This window comes from Melanerpes formicivorus, unplaced genomic scaffold (assembly GCF_026170545.1).
Source record: "Melanerpes formicivorus ecotype bairdi unplaced genomic scaffold, bMelFor1.0.p_v2 SCAF_19, whole genome shotgun sequence".
Lineage (NCBI taxonomy): Eukaryota > Metazoa > Chordata > Aves > Piciformes > Picidae > Melanerpes > Melanerpes formicivorus.
The window spans coordinates 1,650,126-1,662,319 of NW_027142371.1; the positions used below are offsets into that span (position 1 = coordinate 1,650,126).

Sequence of the window (12,194 nt, forward strand, 5' to 3'; positions counted from 1 at the left end):
GACTAGAAGTTGAATCAGATTATGGTAAAATGACTTTCTGTAGCCAGCTTTAAAGCTAATTGCTGAAGTGATAACAGACACTGAACTTTGATTAGGTTGCAGAGTTGTAAATATCCACTGGGGGGGTGGGGGGAAGCCATTATCTCATGGATCCTTAAGGATTTGTTCCTGATCTCTGAAGAGGCCTGATCCTGTGTCCACTCAACTGATCCAACACTACTGTAGTGCAAGAGGGTCAAGAGTGGCTGGAGAGAGACCAGGCAGAGAGGGGCCTGGGGGTGCTGGTCAGTGGTAGGCTGAACATGAGCCTGCAGTGTGCCCAGGCAGCCAGGAGGGCCAATGGCATCCTGGCCTGCATCAGGATCAGTGTGGCCAGCAGGAGCAGGGAGGTCATTCTGCCCCTGTACACTGCACTGGTTAGGCCACACCTTGAGTCCTGTGTCCAGTTCTGGGCCCCTCAGTTTAGGAAGGAGGTTGACTTGCTGGAAGGTGTCCAGAGAAGGGCAAGGAGGCTGGGGAGGGGTTTGGAACACAGCCCTGTGAGGAGAGGCTGAGGGAGCTGGGGTTGCTTAGCCTGGAGGAGACTCAGGGGTGACCTTATTGCTGTCTACAACTACCTGAAGGGAGGTTGTAGACAGGCAGAGGTTGTTCTCTTCTCCCAGGCACCCACCATCAGAACAAGAGGACACAGTCTCAGGCTGTGCCAGGGGAGGTTCAGGTGGAGGTCAGGAGGAAGTTTTACACAGAGAGAGTGATTGCCCATTGGAATGGGCTGCCTGGGGAGGTGGTGGAGTCACCATCCCTGGAGGTGTTCAGGAGGAGACTTGATGGGGTGCTTGGTGCCATGGGTTAGTTGATTAGGTGGTGCTAGATGATAGGTTGGACTTGATGTCTTGAAGGTCTCTTCCAACCTGGTTTATTCTATTCTAATATTTCTACTTTTTATCTAACAAATATCTTCCAGCTGTTGGGAGGAGCTGGGCAGTTGCTGAACGTCAGTCTTCTGCTTGCAGGGTTGCAATGCTGGAAGAAGCAACATTCAGTTCAAGCAAGGAATGGATTGCAGATGGAAAGGGCGAGGTACCAAGTGCTATTTCTGTGGCTGTACAGGGCCGTGCTAGAGACAGTTCCTGAGCATGGTGTTCTGCCTGCAGGGCCCCACCAGCCTTTCCAGCGGCCAGCTGAGCATTTACCCTTTCTTCTGCTCGCAGGGGCAGAAGCTGCTTGCGGCTGTGACTCCTTATTGCCAGTCCTCGCAGCAGGTTTGGGGTTTGGCGCCAGGATGCCAAGGCTCTGCCCAGCGCCTCTCCTCGTCTCGGGGCTTCAGCAGCAGCTGAGGCGTCTCTGCCGCAGGGCTCAGCGCCCTCCGCCGCCTTTACTTCGTGCGGGTTAACCGAGAGCGCCGGATCCGCCAGTTCGGCGGGGCGGGCGCTGCCCGAGGCGGGGCGGGCGCTGCCCGAGGCAGGCAGAGCGCTGCCCGAGGCGGGGCGGGCGCTGCCCGAGGCGGGGCAGAGCGCAGGGCCCGCGCGCGCGCCGCCGCCGCGGGAGAGGCACTTCCGGGGCGGCAGAAGTGCTTCCGGCGCAGGCCGCTCCCCGCCCTGTGCGGAGCGGGGCGCAGGCGCGCGGAGCCGTGACGGGGCGAGAGGCGGCGGCGGCTCACCATGGTGGGTGAGGCTGAGGGGGGCCGGCGGGGTCGGGGCCCGGCGGGGTCGGGGCCCGGCTGTCGCTGCCCCGCGGGGCACGGTGGGGCCTGGCTCTATGCCGACCGCGGAGACGCCGCCTCTGCCGCTCGGCCGCGGGGGGCTCCGGTGCGGGAGCCGGTGCGCTCCGCCTCCTGCAGCCGGCGCAGGGCGAGGCGAGGTCCTGCGATCTCCCGGGCCGGAGAGGCAGCCCCGCTGTGGCCCGTGTCCTGCGCCGAGCAAAGCCAGGGGCGGCTGTGGGCGGCTGTGGGCCGTCTCGCGGTTTCCCCGCAGCCCCGGCTGGCTGGGTTGGGCTCCGGTGCCAGGGACGCCTGGGCGTGGCTGTGATGCTGCCGGTGCTCGGCCGGGAGGTGCTCGCTGGCCGCTGTCTGAGGCGGGCGGCTCGTCCGGAGCCTTCCCCGGGACGCTGAGCCCGGCCCGGGGTGGTTGCGGTGGGACCGGGAGTCGGTCCCTTGAGCCTGCCGGGCACGGACACGCCATGGGCTGAGCATCCCTGTGGAGGAGAACCTCGGCGGTCCTGCAAGCGCTTGGGGCGGTGGTGGGGAAGGTGTTTCAAGACAACCGGCTGCTTGACGGTCTGCGGAGCCTGGCGGCCGTTGCTCTGATCGTGCCCTGTTCACCTCTCTCCTTGGCTGCTGCACGCTCATGAAGTGGGGATCAAAGCAGGAATAAGTGAAGAGGGAGCTAAGCTGGAGATGGGAACTGATCCGCTCTGATGAGACAGAACTGCTAGGTGAAGGTGGGAGTGAAGGCTTTCTAGGGGGGCACAGGGAGATTATGGCTGCTGTTGTATGCACAGTAAAGGTCTCTAAGAGCAAATAGGTGATGGGGCAGCATTCATTCTCCTTTTCCAGGCTGCATCTTGGACAGCCTGGGAGAGTTGGGGCTGTTCAGCCTGGAGAAGAGAAGGCTCCAGGGAGACCTCAGAGCAGCCTCCCAGTACCTGAAGGGGCTCCAGGAGAGCTGGGGAGGGACTTTGGACAAGGTCTGGGAGTGCCAGGACCAGGGACAGTGGCTTTGAGCTGGAAGAGGGGAGACTGAGAGTGGAGATGAGGGAGAAATTATTGAGAGTGAGGTTGGGGAGACACTGGCACAGGTTGCCCAGGGAGGCTGTGGATGCCACCTCCCTGGGTGTGTTGAAGGCCAGGCTGGATGAGACTTTGAGCAGCTGTGCTGGTGGGAGGTGTCCCTGCCCATGGCAGGGGGTTGGAACTGGATGATCTTTGAGGTCCCTTTCCACCCAAACCATTCTGTGGCTCTCTGATTTCCTCCTCTGTGTACTCTCTCTTGTAGTTACTGAGCCCTTTCTTTTGTTTCAGGAGTTGAATGTGTGCTTTTTCTCTGGTGCTAGCTCTGCTGGGGTGCTGAGTTGAATTGGCTTGTGGAGCCAGAGCTGGTGTGTGTGAAGTGGTACAGGAGTGTGTGTGTGTCAGGGAGTGAGAACAGAGGGAGCCAGAGCTTCCCAGCCCAGCAGCAGTGAGCAGAGCAGCTCACACCACCTGGTGAGGTAGATTAGCTGGTACTTCATCACAGGGATTAGAAACTGGTGGTGTTTTGTGTGGATGTTTCTTTGCCTCCTAGCAGGTTTGCTAAGGTCCAGTGAAGGAATAATAATGAATTAATCAGGACTTAGCTGCTGCTGGTAAGAAGTCAATGCATTGTTTCAGGTTTTGTTTGCCACCATTGTCCCTCTTGCATTCGTACACCCTGTGGTTGATTGGCTCACTTCCCATGTTTCCCAGTTGAAAAGAGTCCAGCATTCAGGAATAACTAAGTGCTTTGTTGGAAAGACTCACTCTCTCCATGCTGGAAAAGGCTTCATGAAGGCCAGGTGTGGTGCCAGCCCTTCAACCAGCCGCAGCTGGTGTGGCCCCAGGCTGCTCACACTGGCAGCACTCAGCAGAAGGCTTGCTGGCAGCCATGCTGTTCTCCTGGGGCAAGTCCTCTTCCCAGCTGACACATGGCTGAGCTCATTTGCTGCAGGATGGAAGCAAAGAGGGAGGTCCCTCACCAAGCCTAAGAGGAAGTTGTCTTGGCCAAGTACCCCATGCAGGTGTGACCTTCCCTGAGCTCAGGCGATTCCCTCGGCCCTGGCCCGCTCCTCTGGCACTGCCCAGCAGGGTGTGAGAGGTGCTGCATGGCTGCCTGCCTTTCATGGCAATCAAAACTGCCAACCCTGCAACCAGCTGTGGGAAACAGCTCAGGTGCTTGAGTTTTTGTGACCCTCTTACAGCACCTGTAATGAAATTCTGATGGGTGCCTTGAGCAGTGGAAGTTGTGTGGGAGGATCTGGGATGGTTATTTTAATAGAGAAGGCAAAGGGACCCACTGCCTTAGCTTTCAGGTTTTCTCTGTCCTGTTTGGTTATTTAGTATCACAGTATCAGTCAGGGTTGGAAGGGACCACAAGGATCATCCAGTTCCAACCCCCCTGCCATGGGCAGGGACACCCCACACTAGATCAGCCTGGCCAGAGCCTCATCCAGCCTGGCCTTAAACACCTCCAGGGACAGGGCCCCAACCACCTCCCTGGACAACCCATTCCAGGGCTTCACCACTCTCATGGGGAAGAACTTCCTCCTCACCTCCAGCCTGAATCTCCCCATCTCCTGGGTATCATAGTATCTCTCATAGTATTTCTCATATCATTTCTTTGAAGTGGATTTTGGGAGCTGCAAATCATTGTTGGTGATGATAACCTTGGAGCTATCCCAGCCCAGATCACAGGTATAAATCAATAGCATCAGCACAGGTCACAGGTATCAATAAACAGCATTTCATCTTGGGGTCCCCCTTGCCTTTCTTCTTTATGATACTCCTAGCACTCATCTGATAAAAGGGAAGAGGGAGTCTTGCCCCTACAAGGCTTCTTTTCCTCCTTTTCTCCATCTGTTTCCACACACAGATGATGGCTCCTGACGCCTCAGCTGTAGCAGTCTGTAAGCAGTCTCCCAGCTGCCAGCATCCAGCAGTACTGGTTGCAGGAGGGTTGGTGGGGAGAGCAGAGGGAAAGAGTAGAAGGAAGTTCCAAGTTTCCACAAGATGATAATAAAAAATGAGTGAAGAGAGATGGGAAACAAAAGGTACAGAAAAGATCATGCCAAAGTACAGACATTTGCTGTACAGGACCTGAAGGGGCTCCAGGAGAGCTGGGGAGGGGCTCTGGACAGGGGCTGGGAGTGCCAGGACCAGGGACAGTGGCTTTGAGCTGGGAGAGGGGAAACTGAGACTGGAGGTGATAAAGACATTCTTTGCAGTGAGGGTGGGGAGACACTGGCACAGGTTGCCCTGGGAGGCTGTGGATGTCCCCTCCCAGGAGGTGTTTCAAGCCAGACTGGATGAGGCCTTGATCAGGCTGGGCTGGTGGGAGGTGTCCCTGCCCATGGCAGGGGGTTGGAGCTGGAGGAGCTTTGGGGTCCAAAGCAAACCATTCTGGAATTCTATGATGTCTTAGGTGCTGTTTGAATCATCTTTGCCCACCTTTGCTTTCAGGCACACCATAGCAAAGCTTTGGTGGAGGGCAAATAGCAGCTGTAATCTTCTACTGGTTTGTGCTTTGTTTGCAGGCTGAGGTGGAAGAAACACTGAAGCGAATCCAGAGCCAAAAGGGAGTGCAAGGGATCATTGTTGTTAATTCTGAAGGTACTGTGTGAGCCCCTCTTCTGAGATCTACCTCAGCCAAAGCACTCACCAGGAGTGGTGTCCCCCAGGGATCAGTGTTGGGCCTGATCCTATTCACTATCTGTATTGATGATCTGGACAAGGGGATTGAGTCCATCAGCAGTAAACTTACAGATGACACCAAGCTGGGGGCAGGAGTTGATCTGTTAGAGGGTTGGAGAGCTCTGCAGAGGGACCTTGCCAGGCTGGACAGATGGGCAGAGTCCAACAGGATGGCATTCAACAAGTCCAAGTGCCAGGGGCTGCACTTTGGCCACAACAACCCCAGGCAGTGCTACAGGCTGGGGTCAGAGTGGCTGAGAGCAGCCAGGCAGAGAGGGACCTGGGGGTAGTGGTTGACAGCAGCTGAACAGAAGCCAGCAGTGTGCCCAGGTGGCCAAGAAGGCCAAGGGCATCCTGGCCTGCATCAGGAAGAGTGTGGCCAGCAGGAACAGGGAGGTCATTCTGCCCTGTACTCAGCACTGGTTCACACCTTGAGTCCTGTGTCCAGTTCTGGGCTCCTCAGTTTAAGAAGGACATTGGGAGACTTGAAGGTGTCTGGAGAAGGGCAATGAGGCAGGTGAGGGGTCTGGAGCACAGTCCTGTGAGGAGAGGCTGAGGGAGCTGGGGTTGCTTAGCCTGGAGAAGAGGAGGCTCAGGGGAGACCTTCTTGCTCCCTCCAACTCCCTGAAGAGAGGTTGTAGCCAGGTGGGGGTTGGGCTCTTCTCCCAGGCAACCAGCAACAGAAAGAGTAACTTGCCATTGGGATGTGCTGCCCAGGGAGGTGGTGGAGTCACCATCTCTGGAGGTGTTCAAGAAAGGATTGGAAGGGACACTTGGAGCCATGGTTTAGCTGTCAGGAGGTTAGGTGATAGGTTGGACTTGATGACCTCTGAGGCCTGGTTGATTCTGTGAGCACCACTGGCTGTGCTGGTTGCAAAGGTTTTCCTGTAGCCCAAGCAGATAGCTAATAGGCTACAAAGGGTAACTGGGTTCCCATGGCTGCTTTTCTGCAGGCTCACTTGATTGTTTTAGGAAATAGGTAACAGAAATTGCTGAAGCTTAGAAATATTGGAGTTAGGCCAGTGTCTGAGACTCTTCCCAGTGGCACTCCTGACATCTGAAGTCTTGCTGCTGTGCCTCTCCGGGATGCTGCTGTCTTGGCAGACTGGAGTGGCTTATAGCAGCTGCCTTGTGCTTGTGGCCTCCTGAGACTCAGGAGGAGTCACTTGAGGAGCCTAACAGACCAGACTTGCTCTGAGCACTCCAAACACACTGTGAGCAGCCCAGCTTCCCCAGACTCTGTGATTATCCATTTCAGTTGAGTGTTTCCTAGAAACAGTCCTTAGAAAAGATGACAGACAGTAGCCCTCCATGAGTGTGCTGAAGATCAGATCATTGCCTGCTGGGATGCAGCTTGTGTTCCCTGATAGCAAATAATGGATTGTGCTCTCCAGGCTGAATCTGCACTCCCTGGAGCTGCACCTGCAGCATCTTTCTGCCAGGCCAGTCTTGGGTGGCTGCCTGCCGAATTGGTCTGGGACGTGAGCTGAATGGTGGCTGGGAAAACCTCTCTGGTAGGTGGCAGAAGTCTGAAGGGAGGACAAGCTCTGGCCAGGCAGTGGCACTGTCTCTGTCCTCTGGGCTGGAGCACACAAATGGAAGCAGAGACCTCTCAGGACTGCCTCAGCTCTTGTGGGTAAGCAGTGGAGCCTCAGCTTTGCAGCCCAGCGATGCAGCAGCTGATGTCCATCATCAGCACTGATCCCAGCCTAGCTTGCTCACATATCACTGAACTGAGAGGGTCAGGAGCCTTTCCTCAGACCTTGGGATTTCCTCTCTCCCCCTCAGATGTTTATTTTTGTAGTTGCTTATTTCTCTTTATAAACCTTATAAATGAACCAAAGGGCTCTGGTGCTACTAGAGGTAAGCAGTTCTTCCCACCTACACCTGGGGCTCCAGGGCTTAGCCTTTCCATATCTGGTCTCTGTTCATGTTCTTCTTTCAAGCCTTTCAACACTCCTAAACCCTGAGGCAGCAGCAACATCTGCTGAGGTGAAACAGGCCATGAAGATGATCAGAGAGCTGGAGCACCTCCACTGTGGGGACAAGCTGAGGGAGTTGGGGCTGTTCAGCCTGGAGAAGAGAAGGCTCCAGGGAAACCTCAGAGCAGCCTGCCAGTACCTGAAGGGGCTCCAGGAGAGCTGGGGAAGGACTCTGGACAAGGGCTGGGAGTGCCAGGACAAGGGACAATGGCTTTGAGCTGGGAGAGGGGAGACTGAGACTGGAGATGAGGGAGAAATTGCTGAGAGTGAGGGTGGGGAGACACTGGCACAGGTTACCCAGGGAGGCTGTGGATGCCACCTCCCTGGGTGTGTTTAAGGCCAGGCTGGATGAGACTTTGAGCAGCTGTGCTGGTGGGAGGTGTCCCTGCCCATGGCAGGGGGTTGGAACTGGATGAGCTTTAAGGTCCCTTCCAACCCAAACCATTCTTAACCAACCCAAACAGCCACCGCAGTTGGACTCTCCGATGGCCAAGACAGAGCTGGTTGAGGAGCTGTGGCCCTGAGCCTTGCTGTGGCCCTGAGCCTTGCTGTGCCACTCCTTGCAGGCATTCCCATCAAAAGCACTATGGACAACTCCACCACCATTCAGTATGCAGGCCTGATGCACAGCTTCATCATGAAGGCGAGGAGCACCGTGCGAGACATCGACCCCCAGAACGACCTCACCTTCCTGCGCATCCGCTCCAAGAAGAACGAAATCATGGTGGCACCAGGTGAGGCTGGGGGGCAGCAGGAGCTCCAGCACAGCTCTTCCCTTGGGAGATTGATGCTGGCAGACTGAGAGAAAAGTTTGCCTGCTGCTCCTCTTCATATTGTTATCCTCTTTTCCAAGAAGCTCTCTCGCTTCAGGGTTGAAAGCTTTTATCGGTGACCTGAATTTGCTTTCTCAGGGTTGAAAGTGGGAAGTCACTTCCCTCATTTCATGTTGATCAAAGCAGAAGGTGTTAGTGGTTTGAGAGCTTGCTGCAGCCCCTCCTGCTTTGTGGGTTTCAGTGTGAAACTACAGGAGCTGGGAAGGAGTATTGGGAAGGAGTTTTGAGAGCTATTTCAGTCCAGTGCTGGGCACAAAGTGATAGAACAGTTTAATAGCTTTGTCTAGTTCAGAGCAAAGTGATAATAGAGCAGAGCCACTGAAATCCTGAGCTGTGGAATACAGCAGCAGCCTCCTTTCTTTGTCCTCAGTACTTCACCCAGTTGTGGAACAGGCAGCAGTGAGATGAGTACAGTCCACTGCTGTAGCAGGAGCTCAGCTTTGTGCCTTGATGCTGCGCTGGCTCCAAGGTGGAATTGTGCTGGTGGAGAGGCAATGAAGGAGTTGCAGCTGCAGTCTGCTCCACAGGGACTGGTCAATGGCTCTGGGGTTTATGCTGAGGCAGCCTCTGATCTCCATGTGAAGGATAAGTGAGTGTTGCTCCAGGGAAAAATGGAGCTACAGCCACTGCAGCCCAGCAGTCTGCCTGTGTGATGAGGGAAGTCGACAGCCCAGCCTGTGAGCCAAGGGGAATCACTGTCTGGCACCTCCTGCTTGGTTCCAGCATCACATGTGCCATGTAACATCACATGTTACTTCCTAGGCACAGAGTTCAGCTCAGGGTGACATGGGAAGCCTTTGGCTCTTGGAGGAGGAATGTCTCAGTAGAGGAAGGACCTGGACCTGATGGAGAGGGTCCAGAGGAGGCCACGAAAATGCTCAAGGGGGTTGGAGCAGCTCTGCTGTGAGGACAGGCTGAGGGAGCTGGGGGTGTTCAGCATGGAAAAGGCTCTGGGGGGACCTGAAGGCAGCCTTCCAGCACCTGAAGGGGGCTATAAGAAGGATGGGGAGGAACTGTCTGCAAAGGCCTGCAGTGACAGGACCAGGGGCAATGGCTTCAAACTAGAGCAGAGCAGATTTAGATTGGATGTGAGGAACAAGTTCTGCACCATGAGGGTGCTGGAACACTAGAACAGGTTGCCCAGGGAGGTGGTTGGGGTCCCATCCCTGGAGATATTCAAGGTGAGGCTCAACAGGGCTCTGGGCGACCTGATCTAGTTGGGGATATCCCTGCTTGGCTGTAGAGGGGATTGGACTGGATGACCTTTGGAGGTTCCTTCCAGCCTGGACCATTCCATTGTTCAGGACTGTATCTCCCCCAAGCTATCAATGAGCTGAACTTCCCTGTGGCTCTGAACAAATATCAGCAAGGAAAGAATCATTCTTCTTTGTTTTCTCCTTCCAGATAAAGACTACTTCCTGATTGTCATCCAGAATCCAACTGAATGATTACATTGACTTGGTCTGATCCTTGGTTTTTTCTTTTCCCCCCCTTTGCCCAACTGTTTAATTTAATGGTAGAGAATAGAGCATTTAGTGTTAACTCTGCTGGGGCCACTTCAGTAACCTCTGGGAAAAGCAGAAGCAGGTGGTTTTGTTGTTTACAAACACACCAAAAAAGTGTCTTCTGGTTTTGTTTCCTTTTTGTATGTGTACTACAAATCCCTGGGAGGAGCAGGTGGGGAAGTAGACTTGGGCAGCTGAGGAAAAAAAACCAATGCAGCAGATTGTTTGAATAGCTGAGAACACAACAGAGCTCTTCACAATGGCATGGAAAACCAAACTGTTACCCTTGGCATGTCCCCACCCTTCTGTCCCCACTGTTTGAGGTAGACTTTAGTACTTTGGAGTGACTGTAACTATCCAACTGGCCTGTCCTCTAGTCCTGGCTCACTCTGCTCCTTTGGAGAAGTCTGACCATAGCAAATTAAAAAGTGTCAGCAGTGGCTCTTGTTGCCTGATGTGTTTTCCTTCTGGAGGCTTTCTCATGACTGAGGTTTTCTTCAAAGGATAGCAGCTTCCTAGGCCTAATCTCACTCACCTGTTGGTTTCTCTCAACAAGGATTTAAGCTGAGTGCTTGTGCAATGCACTCTGCCTCATAGCATCATTCAGGGTTGGAAGGGACCACAAGGATCATCTAGTTCCAACCCCCCTGCCATGGGCAGGGACACCCCACACTAGATCAGCCTGGCCAGAGCCTCATCCAGCCTGGCCTTAAACACCTCCAGGGACAGGGCCTCAACCACCTCCCTGGACAACCCATTCCAGGGCTTCACCACTCTCATGGGGAAGAACCTCCTCCTCACCTCCAGCCTGACTCTCCCCACCTCCAGGGAGGTCTCCATGTCTTGGAGAGTTTTTGTACCACTTCTTTGTGTTTCATACAAGTGTGCTGCTGTGTGGTGCAGGAGACTCACTGGAGGGAAGGGGTCCATCCAGAAGGATCTGGACAGGCTTGAGAAAGTAGGGTCAGTGCCAACTGCAGGAGGTTCACAAGTCAAAGTGCAAGGTCCTGCACCTGGGTCAGGCCAAATCCAGGCTGGGGGCAGAGTGGGTTGAGTAGCCCTGAAGAGCAAGATCACAGTATCACTAAGGTTGGAAATGACCTCGAGGATCATCGAGTCCAACCTATCAACACAGACCCCATGACTAGACCATGGCACCAAGTGCCACATCCAATCCCCTCTTGAACACCTCCAGGGATGGTGACTCAACCACCTCCCTGGGCAGCACATTCCAATGACAAACGACTCGCTCGGTGAAGAACTTCCTCCTCACCTCGAGTCTAAACCTCCCCTGGCACAGCTTGAGACTGTGAATTTGGGGGTGTTGGTTGCTGAGAAGCTGCCCCTGAGCCAGCAGTGCCCTCATGCAGCCCTGCAGGCAGCTGTGTGTGTGGAATGTGGTCAGCAGGGCAAGAGAGGGGATTCTACCCCTCGATTCTGTTCTGCTCAGAGCCCACCTGCAATATTGCCTCCAGTTCTGGTGTCACCAGCACAAGAAGGACATAGAGCTGTGGGAGTGAGTCTGGAGGAGGCCACAGATGGTCCAGGGGCTGGAGCAGCTCTGCTATGAGGACAGGCTGAGGGAGCTGGGGGTGTTCAGCCTGGAGAAGACTCTAGGGAGACCTTAGAGCTGCCTGCCAATACCAGAAGGGATCCTACAGGAAGGCTGCAGAGGAACTTTTCCTGAGGGTGTCTGAGACAGGACAAGGGGGAATGCTGAGGGAGAGCAGGGTTAGACTGGAGCTGAGGAAGAAGTTCTGTAGTGTGAGGGTGATGAGACTCTGGAAGAGGCTGCCCAGGTAGGCTGTGGATGCCTCCTCCCAAGGCCAGGTCGGATGAGGCCTTGAGCAGCTGAGTCTAGCCTGCACATCTTGAACACCATCAGGCACGGTGACTCCACCACCTCCCTGGGCAGCCTGTTCTATTCCCTGAGCACTCTTGCAACAAAGAAATTTTTCCTACCTAACCCTCCCCTGGCACAATTTCAGGCCTTGTCTTCTTGTTCTATCCCCTGATGGTAGGGATAAAAGACCAACCCCCACCTCACTGCAGCCTCCTGCTGAGCGCTGATGGTGCTGTACTCCTTAATGCTTTTGTTATGTATAGCTACAGCTCTAGGGGATGAAAGCCTGGCAGGGTTGCACCAGTGCAAGCTGGTCTTGGGTTAGCAGAGCTAGAGCTGCAGCCTGAACCAGTGTCACCTGCTGGACAAGCTGTGGCAGCTGGGGTGTGCAGGCTCAGTGGGCTCTGACCAGTGCTGCCCTGTCAGCTGGAGACTGAGTATCACCACCATTGCTGCTGACAAAAATACACTGCCAGCTTGGCAGGATTCCTTCAGAGAATCTGGTGAGACCCCCACCTGGAGTACTGTGTCCAGTTCTGAAGCGCCTGTTCCAGGAAGGATCTGGATATGCTGGAAGGTGTCCAGAGAAAGGCCATGATGATGAGCAGA

General features: G+C 54.9%; 1 protein-coding gene across 1 annotated transcript; it reads left to right on the plus strand.

Annotated features, from left to right (window-relative positions):
• Positions 1 to 1,569: 1,569 nt before the first annotated feature.
• DYNLRB1 (dynein light chain roadblock-type 1) lies at positions 1,570 to 10,182 on the plus strand. The gene is made up of 4 exons (XM_068149765.1): positions 1,570 to 1,664; positions 5,266 to 5,341; positions 7,971 to 8,138; positions 9,642 to 10,182. Exons 1-4 carry the CDS (start codon positions 1,662 to 1,664, stop codon positions 9,683 to 9,685), a joined length of 291 nt encoding a protein of 96 aa, XP_068005866.1. The 5' UTR covers positions 1,570 to 1,661; the 3' UTR covers positions 9,686 to 10,182.
• The last annotated feature ends 2,012 nt before the right edge of the window (positions 10,183 to 12,194 follow it).